The sequence below is a fragment of the Balaenoptera physalus genome, assembly GCF_965194825.1.
Source record: "Balaenoptera physalus genome assembly, chromosome: 7".
NCBI lineage: Eukaryota > Metazoa > Chordata > Mammalia > Artiodactyla > Balaenopteridae > Balaenoptera > Balaenoptera physalus.
In genome coordinates this window covers 98,173,514-98,193,005 of record NC_138886.1, presented here as the reverse complement: position 1 = coordinate 98,193,005, position 19,492 = coordinate 98,173,514, and the positions used below count along the sequence as shown (strand labels likewise).

At 40.0% G+C, this 19,492-nt stretch overlaps 1 protein-coding gene and 1 long non-coding RNA gene across 25 annotated transcripts in view; one reads left to right on the top strand and one right to left on the bottom strand.

Annotated features, from left to right (window-relative positions):
* Positions 1-10,642, top strand: part of LOC309664502 — a 63,965-nt gene extending 53,323 nt beyond the window's left edge. For 22 of the 23 annotated variants that reach the window (XR_014265813.1, XR_014265814.1, XR_014265815.1 and 19 more), the window contains 2 exons: positions 5,071-5,150; positions 7,002-10,642. This is a non-coding gene — a long non-coding RNA (uncharacterized lncRNA). Of the gene's footprint in view, positions 1-5,070; positions 5,151-6,956 lie in introns of all 23 variants that reach the window. The other variant, XR_014265823.1, reaches the window with a different exon arrangement.
* The window catches only part of ZNF169 (zinc finger protein 169), a 68,860-nt gene that overhangs the window by 16,064 nt on the left and 33,304 nt on the right, over positions 1-19,492 (bottom strand). The window contains exon 5 of one of the 2 annotated variants that reach the window (XM_082469929.1): positions 19,119-19,214. In XM_082469929.1, coding sequence (XP_082326055.1) covers positions 19,119-19,214 — 96 coding nt within the window. Of the gene's footprint in view, positions 1-15,027; positions 19,215-19,492 lie in introns of those variants that run through there. The other variant, XM_082469928.1, reaches the window with a different exon arrangement.

The window sequence follows — 19,492 nt, the reverse complement described above, 5'->3', positions numbered from 1 at the left end:
CCAGCCAACTATCTAGTGTCCCTAGGTGAGGGGAGGGGAGTGTCAATCCTGTAAGAAAAGAGAGCACCTCCCTTCATCATTTACTTTTATCAGGGGTCCTAATTGATACCACCTGCTGGTGCTGCTGGGCTCACCTGGTGTTGTCAGCAGGACTTCCATTCCATCCAGGGAGAAATGAGCCTATTTGGGCTGTCTTTTGCTAGTTTGGGATCCAGGAAATACTGGGCCACTTTCTTCTATAGGATGGGGGAGTGTAAGAAGCACTGTCACTATGTTGTTATTCTAGTCACAAGGTCCATTCTCCAGGAAGTAGAGCTTAATTGCCCTCCCTAGGAGTATGAGCTACACTTACTAATCACTTTTAACGAACAGGGTATGCAAAGAGAAAAATGGTTGATTTTGTAGTGGAGAAACCTGTCCAACACTACCTTTATCAAGTGATCAAGGTTAACATCACCAGGATTAAATCATGTTGGCATCATGTACCCCTTGATATGGTACACTTCACTTCTGTGGTATTCTTGCAAAAAGTCCATGATGCAAGTCTAATGAGAAAACTTCAGACAATCCCAAATTGAGGGGCATTCAATAAAATAGGTGACTAGCTCTTTTCAAGTGTCAAGGTCATGAAAGACAGAAACAGTGAAACTGTCACAGATTTGAGGAGACTAAAGAAACATGATGACTAAATGCAGTGTCAGATCCTAGACTGGATCCTAGATCATAAAAAGGACAATAGTGGAAAATCTGAATACAGTGTGCAGTTCCTAATAGTGATGTCCCAATATTACTTTCTTAGCTTTAATAAATGTACTATGATTATATAAGCTGTTGATATTAGGAGGAAAAAGTGAAGTTACCAGTTGCCATTGGCATTCTACTGTAAGCAATAGACTTCATTGACTTATATATTTATTGTTATAGACTTGTAAGTTTCTCTTTTTCTTCCCAGTGGTTTATAAGTGTACTCAAGTAGTTTGGTGCTCAAATCATCCCAGATTTGGCCAGTGGGTGGGAATCCCTTCAAACTACATCCCCAGTCCTAGTGTCATCCTCCAACATGTTTTTAAGCACATTTTTACTTTCTGGATCCAGAATCATCTTGTACTTACCCTATCCTAACCCTGGAAGCAGCCAGTAAGCCAAGAAGCCAGGGTTTCCACTAATGGAAAATGGTGTTTGAGACTAAGATCTGGATGCTAGATGTGCTCACTGCTACTGGAGCATTCTTCTTGGACTTTTCAGGGGACATAGAAAATACATGTGTGTATACACACATATACAAATATATATGCATACAAATATGCATGGGCACATAAGCATGTACAGACACACGTATACAAATCTTACCAAATCTTAAGTTCACACCAATACTTCCAATTCCTGCTCATTCTCTTGGGATTCTTCCCTGCTTTGTCCCATTCCATATTTGTATGACTTTTCTTCCACAGTGAGAACCCTGGCTCCCAACAACATAGACACATGTACTCATTTGCTCAATCCTATAATGCATCCAAAACAGTTTCAAAACTGCTTCACCATACTGTTATAAGAAACAAACCTACTAAAGAGCTTAAGATTTGTTTGTAATTCTAACATACATATAAAAATAAACTGCCCAAGACTGAGGATATATAGTCAAATACTATGTTCATTATTTTTCCTTCTTTCTGACACAAGAGGTAACAAACTATATATGCTTTTTTCCCTTTGCTCTTTTCACTTAATAACATTTCCTCCATAATATTTCATTAATATCTTCTTCCTCAGACTTTTTCTCACATGCGTTTTACTCCATTGTGTATATGCTGCAGTTGGTAGAGCTTCCTATGCTTAAACATTCAAGCCATTTTCAATATTTTGCAACTGTAAATAATGCTGTGAAAAAGAACCATGTGCATGTGTATATTCATAAAATTGCAAGTGACTCTTTAGATTCTTAGAAGTGTGCTTGCTGTGTCAATAGGTATGTATGTATATACAGTTTAAATATTGCCCAGTTCCCCTCTAAAAGGCTTCTACCATTCTGCATTCCCACCAACAATGTAGTAAAATGTCTATTTCCTAACAGCCTCACAAATAACAGAGTACTGTCAAGCTTTTGAATTTTTGTCAAGCTGATGAGTGAGAAATGGTATCTCAGTGTAGTTATAATCTGCATTTCTCATATCATGAGTGAAGTTGAACATCTTTTCATTTCTTTATACCTCTTTTGGTAAACTGATCATGTCTTTTATCCATTTTTCTATAGGACATCTGGTATTTTCCTCTTGATTTTTAAAAGTTCTTATAAAGTTGGGATATTAACCCTTGAACTGTGAAAGATGTTGATTTATATGTTGATATACTTTTCTTCCAATCATTTGTCTTTTGATGTTACTTACGGTATTTTTTTCCCATGTGAAAGGTTTCTGGGTTTTTTTGTTTTTGTTGTTTTTTTGTATACTATACTTTATTAATCTTTTATTGCCTCTGGACTTTAAGCCAGCAAAGCCATCTGGGCCTGGGAAAAATGACCCTGTAGTGACCGTTCAGTGCCCAAGGCAAGGGCACACAGCCAGTCACAGACTGGGTATTTTTCAGACTCTGGATATTAGAGAAATTAAGAAACAATGGTCAATGCCTGGATATAAAGCTGGGTACTCCAGTTCCTTAGCCCCTGACTGGAGGACTAGGGAGGGCTGTGACTGAAGGCCATGAGTCCTTGGGCTAAATCAGTGGCATGTATGCACAGCCAATGGGCCTTGGACTACAGGGATGGGTATTAATGGATGCCTTTCAATCAGCTGTTGGGGGGTGGTGCTGAGTGTATGGCTTGGAGATCTCATATGGCTTTGGAGGACTCAAGAAGGGTAAAGATGAAGGCTATTATAATATTGCTCTCCCTCTACAGAACTAGAGTCCAGAACAAAATAGTGAATTCTCATGTCTCCCAAGAGGTTGAATACCTTGGGGCTCTTGAGAGGTGAGTGAATAAGGTACATAACTAGGTGTGCAACTTTGTAAAGAAGCAGTTTATTAAAACAAACAGCCATAAAATATAGAGAAGGACTGCTGCTTAGAAAGTAAGTGATAGACCAACTAATGAACACTGAAAGAAAGCAGCGTTTTTCCTCTCCATTCCATTTCAGGAAAGCACAACATTTCTTAGTGATTTCTGCCACCTTCACACTCACAGGGAAAGAAAAGCAAAGGTCAGAACACACCTTTATGGCATTGTTGTTGGCCAGATATAAATTTGGGGTATCCAGAAGGCAGTGTTATGAACTGAATTCTCCCCCCTAGAAGTCATAGGTTGAAGCCCTAATCCCCCAGTATTTGGATGTAGGGCTTATAAGGAGGTAATTAAGATTAAATGGTGTAATCAACAACAACAAAAAAGGATTAAATGGTAGCATAAGGCTGGGGCCCTAATCCAATAGGGCTGGTGTCCTTGTAAGAGTAAGAGCCACCAGAGCTCACTCCCTCTCTCCAGCACATGTACATAAGAAAGCCTATGTGAGGATGCAGCAAGAAGGCAGCCATATGCAAGCCAAGAAGAGACACTTCAATAGACTATAACCCTGCTGACACCTTGATGTTGGACTTCCAGCTTCCAGAACTGAGAAAATAAATTTCTGTTGCGTAAGCCATCCAGCTTCTGGTTTTGTTATGGCAGCATTAGCAAAAGAATAGTTTTGGTACTGAGAGTTATATCTGAAACTATGGAATGGCTTTGGAAATGGGTGATAGATAGAGGCTGGAAGAGGTCTGAGGCACTTGTTATAAAAAGCTTGGATTGCCTCGAACAGACTGTTGGTAGGAATACAGACATTACAAGTCATTATGGTGCAGTCTCAGATAGAAATGAGGAACATGATACTGGAAACTGGAGGAAAGACAGTCCTTGTTATAAAGTGGTAAAGAACCTGGCTTGTGTTCCAGTATTTTGTGGACAGTGGAAATTGTGACATGAGTGACAAATATTTAGCTGAGGAGATTTCTAAGCAAGGTGTTGAAGGTGCAACCTGGTTTCTCCTTCCTCCTTGTAGTAAAATGTGGGAGTACAGAGATAAATTGAAGGAAATGTTAAGCAAAATTTTGAGAACCAGAATTTAGAGATTTGGAAAGTTCTCATCCTATCCATGTTGTAAAAAATGAGAAAGCATGTTCTGGAAAGAATACTGTGGTGTGGCTAGACAATGTTTAGGGGACTTCCTTGGTGGCGCAGTGGTTAAGAATCTGCCTGCCAATGCAGGGGACACGGGTTTGAGCCCTGGTCCGGCAAGATCCCACATGCCGAGGAGCAACTAAGCCTGTGTGCCACAACTACTAAGCTTGCACTCTAGAGCCTGTGAGCCACCACTACTGAGCTCTCATGCCACAATTACTGAAGCCCACGTGCCTAGAGCCCATGCTCCACAACAAGAGAAGCCACCTCAATGAGAAGCATGCGCAACACAACGAAGAGTAGCCCCCGCTCACTGCAACTTGAGAAAGTGCGCATGCAGCAAAGAAGACCCAACACAGCCAAAAATAAATAAATATAATAAATAAATAAATAAATAAATAAAGACAGAGAGGTAAGTTTGGAACCAATCAACCATCTCAGTAGAACTAAAGGTGACCTAGATGGGACAAAATGAAGGCAGGCTGTCAGATTTCTGGGATTCTACAAGAAGGGAGAATAGCGTTAACTATCTATCTGACTACAAACACATTATCCATCAAGAAGAGCAAAGAATGACCCCAAAGGTGAAACAGAGACCAGCAGGTCTGCCGTTTCCAAAACAGGCCCAGAGAATAAAAGTCTGAGGAGCCGTATGGTTCTTCCATGGTTTCAGTGGGCCAGGTATCACTGCTGCCATCCCAGTGAGACCAGAGGTGGGGCTGCCATCCCACTGGGACCAGAGGGCAGAGGACACAGCCAAAGATTATTCTCAAGCTTAAAAACTAACATAATTTGCCTTGCAAGGTTTTAAACTTGCTTGGGACCCAGCAATCCTTCTTTCCACTTTTAGAATGGGAATGTGAATTCTTTGCCTATCCCATCATTGTATTTTGGAAGCAAATAACTTCTCTGGTTCACAGGTTCACAGCTGGAAAGGAATTGTGCCAAAGGATGAAACGTACCTCTGGTCTCATCCACACTCAAGTTAGAAGAGATTTAGGTGAGATTTTGAATTTAGAGTTGATACTGGAATGGGTTAAGATGTTTGCAGCTGTTAAGATGGGGTGAATGTATTTTGTATGTGAAGAAAGTGAATCTGCAGTGTCCAGAGGGCTGAGTTGTTAAGACTGAATTGTTCCCCCAAATTCATACATTGAAGCCATAACCTACAATGTGACTTTTAAAGGTAAATATTATGAGGTCATAGGGTGGATCCCTAACCCAGTATGGCTGGTGTCCTCAGAAGAAGAGAGATACCAGGGAAGCACACACACAGAAAAAGGGCCATTCAGGACTCAGCAAGAATGCAATCATCTGCAAGCCAAGGGGAGAGACTTCAGTAAAAACCAAACTGCCTACACATTGATCTTGGACTTCCAGTCTCAAGAACTTTGAAAAAACAAACTTCTGTTCTTTAAGCCACCACGTCTGTGGTATTTTGTTATGGCAGCCCTAGCAAATTAAAACACATTGCTAGTGCAGGAAGTAAACCATAAATCAACTATCTTAAGATCACTGAAAGAATGCAACACTTTTTTCCTCGACTGAATTTAAGGAAAGTGGAACATTTCCTAGTGATTTCTGCCATCTACACACTCATAGGGAAAAGAAAGGAAACGTCAAGAGAACAGCTCTTGTGGCAGGTGATGGCCAGACTTGGTCCTCTTATGTCTGTGGAGGTGAGACTTCTGGCTAAAGCCACGACCACACTCCCTGCACACATATGGCTTCTCTCCTGAATGGGTCCGCTGGTGTCTGATGAGGGCTGACTTGAAGCCAAAGCCACGTCCACACTCATCACACACACATGGCTTTTCTCCTGAGTATGTCCTCTGGTCAGAGGTGAGGTGGGTCTTCTGACCAAGTCTTTGCTCACATACTCTGTACACATCAGCCTCCTCCCCTGAATGTGTCCTCTGGTGTCTGGTGAGGAGTGACTTGAAGCCAAAGGTACGTCCACACTCAGAGCACAGATAAGGCTTCTCCCCAGTATGCGTCCTCTGGTGTCTGATGAGGGTGACCTTCTGACCAAAACCACGCCCACACTCAGGGCACACATAAGGCTTCTCCCCTGTGTGTGTCCTCTGGTGGCCCATGAGGGAGACTTTCTGGCTAAAGCCACGCCCACACTCAGAGCACATGTAAGGTTTCTCCCCTGTGTGTGTCCTCTGGTGTCTGATGAGAGTGACCTTTTGGCGAAAGCTGTGCCCACACTCGGCACAAACATAAGGCTTCTCCCCTGAGTGTGTGACCTGATGACTGAGGAGCAGCGACTGCTGCCTGAAGCCACGCCCACACTCAAGGCACAAGAAGGGCCTCTCAGCCGAATGTGAGCTACGGTGTTGGAGGAGTGATGCCTTCTGGCAAAAGCCTCTTCCACACTCTGGACACACAAAAGGCTTCTCCTCCAAGTGTGTCCTCTGGTGCAGGATGAGGGCAATCTTCTGGCGAAAGCCTCGCCCGCACTCCTGACATACAAAGGGTCTCTCCCCAGAGTGTATCCTCTTATGGTTAGTTAGGGAGGATGTATACCTGAAGTGTCGCCCACACTCCCTACACATGTAGGGCTTCTCCCCTGAGTGTTTCCTCTGGTGTATGGTGAGGGAGGACTTCCGGCCAAAGCCTCGCCCACACTCCCTACAACTATAGGGCTTCTCCCCTGTGTGTGTCCTCTGGTGCTTGATGAGGTCTGACCTCTGGTAGAAGCTTCTGCCACATTCAGGGCACACATGAAGCTTCTGGGGGCTAAAGAGGCTTGACTTTGTGCTAAGTCCTAGTCTGTATTTTTCACATATGACTGCTCCAGATTCTGAGATGTCTGCCCCTGTCAACATTGCATCTGCCTCCTCAGGGATCATCTCCTCATCTATTCCTCCACCGCTGTTGCCTTCCTGGTCTACTGGCTGACCTTGAGATGGGCTGAAGAATGCCCTTGAAGTCCCACTCAGCTGCAGCCTCCCAAACACAGTGCAAGAGCCTTCTCTCTCTCCATCTTCTGCTTTGTCACTCGAGCAGCTTGGAGCTTCTAGTAGGAAGTGGCTTCCTGCAGATGAACCTGGGAAGATCTGAGGGGAGTGACCGCAGAGCACATATTGATGGAGGAACTGTGGACTGGAAAAACTCACCGGGCAGGAGAGATGGGGCTGGAATTCTGTTCCTGGTTCTGCTGGAGAGAAAGTGTCGGTCAGAATCACCACAGGTACCTTGTGGATGGTAACACTTGTCCAGCAGTCATTCCTCAGATGTTCCCACAACAAAGATTTCCTTCACAGACCTACCTTTCATCCCAGGTTGACACATTAATGTATATCCTTTTACAACACATAAAACCCACACAATGAGCCAGCTCTAAATATCAGCCCAGCTTAAATAGTTTTAAGAAAGCATCACAGGCAGCTCTAGCCCTATAAATTGCTGCCATTAGAGTTATACATCTGCCCCCAATACAATTATCTTACAAGCCACAGTCATTAACACTGATGTAAACAATATCTACAAATATATGCTTTTACTGAGAGTTAAACTACATAACTTATTACAAATTTCTTTAGGGACATTTCCTACAAGAAAGGATGGAGTCAAAAAAGGCAGTCACTCCACCTAGAGGCCCCATGGTGGAGGCAATAGAGAGGACAGGTCAGAGACCCATGTGGGAAATGAACTGGAAGGTGTTTCCCCCATCCTAAACAAGTATTTCCTAGAGCATTATGCAGTGGGTTCTGTATCTGGGAGTGTGAATTCAGCAGTAAAACACAAAAACATAGTCTAGGCCTGCAACCCCTTAAAGGATTTTGACTCCTCCAAGACCTGCTTTTCGCAGTGTTTTTTTCTTAACTGTTGTAAATGGAAAAATTTCCACCTAAAATAGCTCTAACAGATATCAAATTTGTATGCCTTGCTCCATTACCCTGCTTCTATCCGCCAGAAGCTGATGAAAAATACCATGAACCTTAAATAAACTCGGTATACCAGGCCTTTCCAGACCTACCTGATTCTTTCTTCATCAATCAAAAATGAGATGTATTTTATGAACCATCTATAACACTGGGCAGCAAACTACAGCCAACCATGTGTTTTGTAAATAAAGGGCTATTAGACCACAGCCACACTCTGTCTTCATGTTGTGTCTATGGCAGCTTTCACATACAACAACAAAGGTGAGTAGTTGCAACACAGAACATAAAGGCTACAAAGACTAAAATATTTATGACTGGACCCTTTTACAGAAAACTACTCATTCCATCTGGTCTAAGAGGCTAGCTTTCAATACTAACAAGAATAACTACCATGAAACCCCTTCCTAACACTTAAAAGCCCCTCAGCAAACTATTCACTAAATTTAGTTTGTTCTGTGTGTGCGTGTGTGTGTGTGTGTGTGTTGCTAGACCTAGAAGCTCCTGTGAAATGGCCTTGATAATCACTCGCAAGTGCCGACCCTGCTGGACTTTCACTGTGAAAGTGAACATCCTTTCAGTCAGAGGTCCCACCATGGTTGGTCTCTAGTTCAGCTCATTGAACTATCCGTCAGTTTATTTTGTTAAGCTAGGCTGTCCACATTTTCAAAACTCGTGGCAGGTATGTACATTTCTGGCCTGCAGTTTCCAAGAAATACTTTGTTGTAATTCTAAAGTTCTGACAGCTGAGCTTTCAGTATTGCACTACTGTCTACTTGTCTGTGATGGGGAGAGAAAAGCAGCCCCTCCCTTCTCCTTGGCCTGTTTATACTCCCGCCTAGGCATGAAGTCTAAGGCCAGTGGTAAACGACATATCATTACAGGTGTGCCATTCAGTGTCTTCTGTATAAAATATGGTGACTGATTTAAATAGTTAACGCTGCCCTTATGGGAACCATAGCCTCTAATATGACTACTCATTCATCATTTTTGTGCCTGTCTAGTAATGTGGCAAATTTTAGCTAGAAGTGATTAAGAATTACAAAGTCCACTTTGGTTTTAAACATCCAGAAGTTCCTCAATAGAAGGAGAAATAAAAAATAAAATGTTACCAAGGTAATGCTTTTCAGTTAATCACAGAAATTTCCAGGATGTAGAAAAAAGTTAATCAGTTTATAAATTCTTTTATAATCTACAGCTGCTCTCATGCCAATTGATTTTTCAAACCAGTAAGTACTTCAATAATTGTTAATGAACTTAAACGTTCCAAAGGAAAAAAAAATCCATGTCTAATGGCTCCTTAAAGAAATTTTGCCTTCTGCAGCTGCAGTTGTGAGGAAGGAAAGTATAGCAGTGAGTTAAACAAATGACCATAGACACTGGATTACAGCAGAAGAAAGAATGATGTGCATTCACTGCTTTTAAACAATTTAAAGAATTTTAAGACTTGGTCCACAAATGTAGAAAGGGAACATCTTTTTCAATATTAATCAGAATTAATCCCTGGAAATTGGACAACTTTCATAATATGCCATCTCCATGATTTTAAGAAAATATAAAAGAAATATTAGCATATGTGATGGTTAATTTTATGTATTAACTTCGCTGGTCACAGGTTGCCCCAACATTTAGTCAAACATTATTCTGGGTGTTTCTGTGAGGGTGTTTTTGGAAGACTTTAACATTTAAATGGAAAGACTGAGTAAAGCAGACTGCCCTCCCTAATGTGGGTGGCCCTCATGCAATCAGTCGAAGGCCTGAATAGAACAAAGGACTGATCCTCTCCCAAATAAGAGGGAATTCTTCCAGTCTAACTGCCTTCAAGCTGGGACATGGGAGGGTGCATGGTGGAGAGGAGATGGATGGGATTGGTTTTGTTTTTCCTGCTATCACACTTGAACTGAAACAGTAGTTCTTCCTGGATGTTGAGCCTGATAACCTTTGGACTGGAACTACACCATGGGCTCTCTTACGTCTTCATCTTGCTGACTGCAGATCTTGGGACTTCTCAGTCTCCACAGTTGCATGCGCCAATTCTTTATAATCTCATGTCCGTGTGTGTGTGTGTGTGTGTGTGTGTGTATGTGTGTGTGTGTGTGTGTGTGTGTGTGTGTGTGTGTGTGTACATACGTCCTATTGGTTCTGTTACTCAATAACTATAATACTGATTTTGGTACCAAGAAGTGGGTGCTGCTGTAACAAATACCTAAAATTGTGTAAGTGGCTTTAGAATGAGGTGATAGGTAGAGGCTGGAAGAGTTTGAGGTACATACAAGAAAAAGCCTAGATTGACAAGAAGGGACTGTTGGTGGAAACATGGATGTTATATGTGATTTTGGTGAAGACTCAGAAAGAAAGGAAGAGAGCTAGAGAGAAAGCTTCCATCTTATTAGAGGATATATAAATATGAATTGATTAATATTCTGTAGTATGGATTTTCTAATGCTGTGCTTTTCATATGTAGAATAAATTCCACTTGGACATGGTATGTAATTCTTTTCAAACATGGCTGGATTCAGTTTGGAATGTTTTTGTCACTTGTGTAGGTTCATGGATCCACCACCAACTTAATTACTTTAATAAATGTACTATACTCAGATTTTGTCCCATCCTGTGTCAGTAGTATTTTTCAAGAATTCATCCATTTCATATAAGGGTTAAACCTGTTAGTATCAACTTGTTCATAATATCCCCTTAATATCCTTTTAAAGTTTGAAGGATATGTAGTAATTTCCCTTTCATTCTTGAATTATTCATGTCTTCTTTTTCTCTTGATTAGTCTATGTAGCAACATATAATTTTGTTAATCTTTTCAGACGTTCAACATTTGGCTTAGCAAAATTTTCTGTTGTTAATAAAGTGTTATATTTCACAGATTTCTGCTCTTATTTTCATTATTCCCTTCCTTTCACTCACTTTGCATTTACTTCGCTCTTCTTTTTCTAGCTTCTTAAGTCACTGATCATAGACCTTCTTTTCTAAAATAAGCACTTAAGGCTATAAATTCCCTTTAAACTCTGCTTTAGCTGCATCTCACAAATTTTTATTTTGCTGAGATGAATTTGAAAAGATGTCGGTAGTGGCTTGTAAGATTTGATACTGGTAAGATGTAATTTCTACCCCAAATTATCTATAGATACACTAAAATCTCAAACACTACCCAAGTTTTCTTTTTTTCTGTCTTTTTTTTAATGAGAAGCTGATCCTAAAATTTAAGTGGAAATGCAGAGGACCTAGACTATCCAAAGCAATCCTGAAAAAGAAAAACAAAAGGAGAAGACTTCTTATACTACCTGACTTCAAGACTTCCAGTGACCCTACAGTAATACAGTGTGATTTGGTTTAATGATAGACATATTAATCGAAGGAATAGAACAGAGAGAGCATAAAAATAGACCCACACTTAGCCAGTGATTGGATTTTCAACAAAGCAATCCAATGAGGGAAAGACAAGACTTTTCAACAAATGATGCTAGAGCCACTGTGTATCCATATTAAAAAGAAAAATAAACCTTGATTCCTGCCTCATGCCATCCACAAAAGTTAATTCAAGATGAACTGTAGACCTAAATATAAAAGCTAAAAGTATACAGCAGTTAAAAGAAAATACAGATTATCTTCATGACAGAGGAAAATTAGACTTCCTCAAAAATATCTGCTCATCAGAAGTTATTGCTAAGAAAATGAACAGAAAAGTTTCAGACTGAGAGGATGTTTGCAAAATGTACAAATGACAATGGACTGGTATCCAGGATTAATAAAGAACTCATAGAACTCAATAATAAAAAGAAAAACAATGCAGAAAAATTGGAAAATGATTTGAATGTATACCTCACAAAGTAAGGTATATGATATATATTAATGATCAAAAAGCATACAGAAGGGTTCACTGTCATTAACTGTCAGCAAAATGGAAACCCCCATGAGATAACTCTACACATCCATCACCAGAGATAAAATGAAAACTGTCGGGGAAGATGTGAAGTGACAGGAACTCTCATGTGTTTGTTGTTCATGGAAGTGAGAAATTGTACAACCACTCTGGAAAAGTTCTAGTCGTTTCTTATAAAACTACACATACAGTTACCCTATGACTCAGTGTTCTGAGTTGAATATTATCCCACCAAAATTAATATCAACCTGGAACATGTGAATGTGGCCTTATTTTGAAATAGAGTCTTTGCAGATGTAATCAAGTTAAGATGAGGTTATACTGGATTAGAATGAGCTTTAATTCAATGACTGGAATCCTTACAAGGAGAGGATGATTTGGATACAGAGACATATAGAAGGAAGAAGCCTATGTAACCACAGAGGCAGAGATTAGAGCGATAGAGCTACAAGCCAAGGAATACTAGGGATTGCCAGCAACCACCAGAAGCTAAGAGACAGACAAAGAACAGACTCCATTTCAAAACCTCCAGAAGGAACCAGCCCCTCCAGTATGTTGATGTTGAACTGTGAAAGAATACATTTCTTTGTTTTAAGCCTCTAAGTCTGTGGTAATTTATTACAGCAACCCTAGAAAACTAATATACCCTAGGTATTTATCCAAAGGAAATGAAAACAAAGGTTTACCAAAAACAAACAAAAAATTCTTAGCAGAAGAATGTTAATAGCAACTTTTTAAAAATGACTAAAAACTGGAAGCCATCAAGGTGTCTATTAAGGAGAATGGATAAACAGTCATATATTCATATAATGGAATGCAATTTGATGTTAAAAAAAGAACAGACTACTGATGTATGCAACAACATGGATGAAGTTTAAAAACTATACTGAGTGAAAGAAGCCTTACACAAAAAAGAACATATTAAATGATTCCGTTTATGCAAAATTGTACAGTGGGCCAAACTAATCTATGGTGAAATAAAATCAGAACAGTGGTACCTCTGAGGGGTAGGAGCAGCGGTTTACTGGGATGGGCCACAAGGGAACTATGTGGATAACAGTAATGATCTGTATTTTGATATAGTTTGGGTTTTGGAGGTATATGCATTGTTTGAACTCACAGACTAGTATACTTAAGATTTCGCATTTCCTTGTACGTTAATTCCACCTTAAACAAATAAACAACTCTAGGTAACGACATGCATGCTACCCATTACTCCTGGGGCCAACCACCTTTCATGGGGCCCACTAAGCTGAGATGAGCTGCCAGAAGTTGGCCCTTTTAAAACTGCAGTGTCTGGAGATGCTCAAGTGGACACCCTGGACCTGAGTCCATGGGTCCCTTCCTGCCAGCCACTCACATGAGCTAACCCAGGAGGAGACTCTGCCTTTCCTCTCAGCACTTGTTAGATCATCTTTGCCAGAACCATTTGCTGGTCAGATCAGATCTTAAGACACACTCATATCTGCCAGCCACTTGGGGATAAAGATCGTCTGAGCATAATGAGTAGATGCTAAGGACATGCCATGAAGACCTCACAAAATGACAGCAATAGCCACCCATGAACAGGGACTCATAAGCTTTTTACCTACCCATGGGGAGAACACAAGTCTCTTTCTAAGAAGAGTAAAGCCTTGATACAGTGCACTTAACTCAGATATGCTCAGCTACTCAGCTCTCCCCAGAGAAGAACTGCTCGCACTAAACTACTTACTCTTACCAACTAAGGAGATATCTGCTAGAAATCTATTAGAATGGCTAAAATAAAAAATACTGCTGGGACTTCCCTGGTGGCGCAGTGGTTAAGGCTCCGCGCTCCCAATGCAAGGGGCCCGGGTTAGACCCCTGCTCAGGGAACCAGATCCCACATGCATGCCACAATTAAGAGTTCGCATGCTGCAACTAAGGAGCCCGTGAGCCGCAACTAAGGAGCCCACCTGCTGCAACTAAGACCTGGTGCAACCAAATAAATAAATAAATGTTTTTTTTAAAAATAGTGCTAACACCAAATCCTGGCAAGAACGCAGACAAACTGGATCACTCAAACACTGCTGGTGGGAATGTAAAATGGTTTAGCCATTCTGGAAATGAGTATGGCACTTTATTACAAAACTAAACATATTTATATAAGCCAGAAACTTGCACTTTTGGGCATTTATGCCACAAATGAAAACCTTACGTTCACACAAAAACCTATACACAAATGTCCATAGCAGCTTTATTCATAATAGCCAAAAATTATACAGAACCCAGATGTCCTTCAATGGATGAATGGTTTAACAAACTGTGGTACATTCATACATTGGACTACTACTCAGCAATAAAAGGAATGGAATACTGATACATGCAACAATTTGGATGGATCTCAAAAGAAAATTATGCTGAGTGAAAAAAAGCAATCCCCAAAGGTAACATATGATATGACTTCTTTCATATAACATTCTTGAAATGACAAAGTTATAGAGACAAAGAACAGATTAGTGGTTGCCAGAAGAAGAGAAGGGGAGGAGTGATGGAGTTGGCTGTGACTATAAAAGGGTAGCAGAAGGGATCCTCGTGATGGAACTGTCCTGTATCTTTGAATACAGTGGTAGTTACATGAATGTACATGTATAAAATTTCATAGAACTAAATAAACATACACATACACAAAAGTGAAGGTCAAACTGGTAAAATCTGAATAAGGTCAGTGCATTGTATGAACAGAAATACAAGGTTGGTTTAACAAGAGAAAAAAAAACAGTGTAATTTACCATATTAAAAGACTAAAAAAGAAAAACACACATGATCATCTCTAAAGATACCCAAAAAAAATTGGACAAAATCCAGCATCCATTCCCAATAAAAACTCATCAAACAAGGAATAGAAGGGAAGTTTGTCAAGCTGCTGAAGGGCAGCTATAAAACTTCCACTTAGGAGGAAAGGATTCCCCACAAGATCAGGAACAAGGAAAGGATGTCTACTCTCACCATTTTAAATTCATCATTGCACTGATTTTCTTGCCGTGCAATGAGGCAAGAAAAAGAAATTAAAGACGTAAAGAATGGAAAGACGTAAACTATACTTACTTACAAATAACTTAATCATCTACAAAACCTGCTAGGACTGAGAAGTAAGTTTTGCAAATTTACCACATACAAGATCATTATACATAAATTAATTGTATTTCTATAAACTATCACCAAACAATTGAAAACTGAAATTTTAAAGTACCTTAAATAGCATCAAAAATATGAAACACAGAGGGATAAATCTGACAAGATGCATAAGACCTGTGTACGAAAAACTACAAAACAATGCTGACAAAAATTAAGAAGTCCCATAAAAATAGAGAGATAGACTGTGTTCATATACTGGATGACAGAGTATTATTTACATGTAAATTCTCCTCAAACTGATGTACATTCAACTCAATCCCAATCAAACTCCCAGCAGGCTTTTTTTGTGAAAATTGCCAAGCTGATTCTAAAATTCATGTGGAAATGCAAAGAATCTAGCACAACTTGAAAAAAGAAAAAATGTTAGAGGATTTATACTAAGTTCCAGACTTATTATAAAGCTGCAGTAATCACGACTACATAGTATTGGGACTTCCCTGGTGGCACAGTGGTTAAGAATCTGCCTGCCAGTGCAGGGGAGATGGGTGTGAGCCCTCGTCCAGGAAGATCCCACATGCCACAGAGCAACTAAGCCCGTGTGCCACAACTACTGAGCCTGCGCTCTAGAGACCGCAAGCCACAACTACTGAACCCACATGCTGCAACTACTGAAGCCCACGTGCCTAGAGCCTGTGCTCCGCAACGAGAAGCCACCGCAATGAGAAGCCCACACACTGCCCCTACTCGCCGCAACTAGAGAAAGCCCGCACGCAGCAACAGAGACCCAATGCAGCCAAAAAATAAATAAAATAAATAAATAGAGCTTCCCTGGTGGCACAGTGGTTAAGAATCCGCCTGCCAATGCAGGGTACATGGGTTCAAGCCCTGGTCTGGGAAGATCCCACATGCTGCAAAGCAACTAAGCCCGTGCACCACAACTACTGAGCCTGTGCTCTAGAGCCCATGAGCCACAACTACTGAAGCCCACGTGCCCTAGAGCCCATGCTCTGCAACAAGAGAAGCCACCGTAATGAGAAGCCTGCACACCCCAATGAAGAGTAGCCCCCGCTCGCTGCAACTAGAGATAGCCCGCGCACTGCAACTAGAGAAAACCCGCACACAGCAACGAAGACACAATGTGGCCAAAAAATAAATAATAAAATAAAATAAATAAATTAAAACAAATTAATTAATTAATTTAAAAAAAGACTATGTGGTATTGACATCAAGATAGATAAAGAAAGGAGTGAAAAAGAGTCTGGACATAGACCCATACACAACTGATTTACCACAAAGGTGCACAGGAAATTCAGTAAAGAAAGGGTTGTCTTTTCAATAAATGGTGCTGGAAAATTGGATATTTGTATACAAAAAAAAAGAAAGAAAGAAAAATTGTACTTAAATCCAGACCTGGTACCAAGTATAAAAATTTATTCAAGATATAGACCTAAATGTAAAGTAAAAATTATAAAACTTTTAGAAGAAAAATATATAAAACTCTTTTTGGCCTTCATTTTGGGAAAGATTTCTTAAATATGTCACCAAAAGTGAAATTCATGAAAGAAAAAATTGAAACTTAGACTTCAACAAAATTAAGAAATTCTCATTGAAAGAGACTATTAAGAGAATAAAAAGCAAGCCACAGAGAAAATACTTGTAAATCAAATATCTGATACTGGAGTTCTATACAGAATATATGAAGAACTTGCAAAATTCAATAATAAAAACAAGAAACCAACTTTTCAAATGGGCCAAAGATTTGAGAAGACATTTCACCAAAGAAGATATACAGATAGCAAATAAGCACTTGAAAAGATTCTCAACATCACTAGTCATTAGAAAAATGTCAAGTAAAACCACATAAGATGCCACTATATAGCTATGAAAATGCTTAAAATTAAAATCATAATACCTAAGTGTTGACAAATATGTGGAGCATCCAGAATTCTCATATACTGCTGGTGGAAATGTGAAATAGTGCAGCCACTTTGTGAGTTTCATAAAAAGTTAAATATACGCTGTATCATCCAACCCAGCCACTCCAGTCCCAGGTATTTATCCAAAAGAAATGAAAGCGTATGTTCACACAAAGACTTTTCATGAATGTTCATACAGGCTTTATTTGTATTCATCAAAACTGGAGACTACTCAAATTTGTTTTGACAGGTGAGTGGCTAAATAATTGTGATATCTATATTACTACTCAGCAATAAAAAGAAATGAACTATTGATACATGCAACATTATGGATAAAATTCAAAATAATTATGTTAAGTGAAAGAATCCTGTATGTATTCTATATGATTCAATTTATATGAATTCTAAAAATGCAAACAAATCTATGATGGAAAGAAGATCAGTGGTTGCCTGGGTATGGGAGGAAGGGGAGGACTGGGAGAGGCAGGAGATAGAGATTACAGTGAGGCACAAGGAAACTTTGGGGTGAAAGGTATGCTTAGGATATGGATCATGGCAATGGTTTCATGGCTGTGCAGATGTCAAAACTTACCAAATTCTACACTTTAAATATATGTAGTTTATTACACTTTGATAATATACCTTATAATTATCCCTTAACTATTATACCATAATAACATTTTTCTATTATACTATAATTATAGTTTATATAATAGTTCTTTTTTAAAAAAGAAAAAAGCACTGAGTTTGCTGTAAAGTACAAGTACAGATATATGGTTGTATTTAGAAGCAAATAAATAAATAAATAAATAAACAAAAATAAAATGCCAGGAATGTTGAAAATAAAAGAATGAAAAAAAAAAAGTCAGGCAGAAATTTATCCTTACCTCCCAACATTCACATAAAATTAATTCCACTTGGATTAAAGACCTAAATGTTCCCAGAATGTGTATGGAATTTCTACAAGTCAATGACAGAAATGGCCCAAATCAAAAGTAGGGAAATACCCTTAACAGTCAAATCACAGAAAAGGAAACACCAATGGCCAATCAACACAGGAAGAGATGCTCATGCTCACTGGAAAGCAAAACCCATATGAGATTTCACCACAAACCTAACAGATGGGTGAAAAACGTGAGGATACGGAACAAGAACTCATCACTGCTGCTGGGAGTATAAAATGGTGTTGAACAGCTTCAGAACACAATGCGGCAAAATCTAATCAGGTTGAGGCTACCCATGCCCATGAAACAGCCACTGTGCTCCTAGGTATGCATCTTGAGAGAAACTCTCGCATGTGTTTCCAAGGAGGTAGCAAGAATATACAGCAACATTATTTCATAGACAAAAACTGGAGGTAACTCAGATGTCCAAAAGAAGGGACAAGATAATTCATCTGCATTAAAATATTCATATAATGGAATCATATATAACCATTTTTAAAAGTATAAACTAAACCTACACTTTTTAATATGAATCTCACATAAAACTGGTGAAAAGGCATGTTCCAGAAGGAGGTATACAATATGATACTATGTGCAGAGAAGTTTACAAACATGCAAAACAACTCTCTATATGGTTGAAAGACCTGCTGAATGGTTAAAAGACTAAAGGCAATCATGGGCATGCTAATGCAGAAGTCGGATTCTCAGGGGTGGGAGGAGTGGGACACAACCAGGGGGTTGTCACCTCGTCTTATCATGGTCTATTTCTTAGGCTGCAGGGAAGGCAGATTGGCACTCGTATAATTCTTCATACCCTGTTGTAATCTTAAATAACCCATCATCGAAGAAACAAAGTAATGGGAACTTACGGGGTAGAACCGATGCACAAAAACGTTACCAGGTTACTGGACAGAATCTAGCAGGGTAGATGACTTAGTCTCAGAGGATAAGTGCTATGTTAAAGGTCAGGCCAACCAACAAAAGTTCAAGAATGGGGAGATCCTAGAAGTGCTGGACAAGGGACACCAAATGAGCGGAGTGTGGCTCTTTTGGGGGAGGAAGGAGGGGGTTGCCAGGGAAGACCTCTCTGGGCTGAGTGGAATAGCATAGAAGGGAGGCCTGCAGAAGAGCTTTCTCCCCAGAAGCTCACAGATGCTCCTCTTTCCTCACCTGCTGAGCGCCTCACTGCCTTGTCTCCTTGTCTGCCTGGTGTTTCCCACTTACCTGGACAAACGTCCAGAAGACTTTCACTCTCCTCTCTCCAGGGCTCATCCCCTTGCTCCAGTTGTGTGATGAGTTTTGGTTTAGGAAAGGCAATTCCTACTCACAGGGGAAAAAAACCAAGGTGATCTTGGGTTAGTGACTTAAGAGGCTATCACAGAACTCGGACTCAGCCGGGGAATGCAATGACTAGGAGGGTAGGGAAGCATGGCAGGGTGGGTGGAGGGGGACAAAGTTTCTCTGAATGCTGAGAAAAGATGACTAAGGGGAGGGAGGAATCCTGGATCTAAAGGCAGTATATGATTCTCCCCTGTGCTTGAGTAAATACAAATATTCACCCATTTGAAGCAAGATCACTTTGGAGGAGGGCCCAGCCT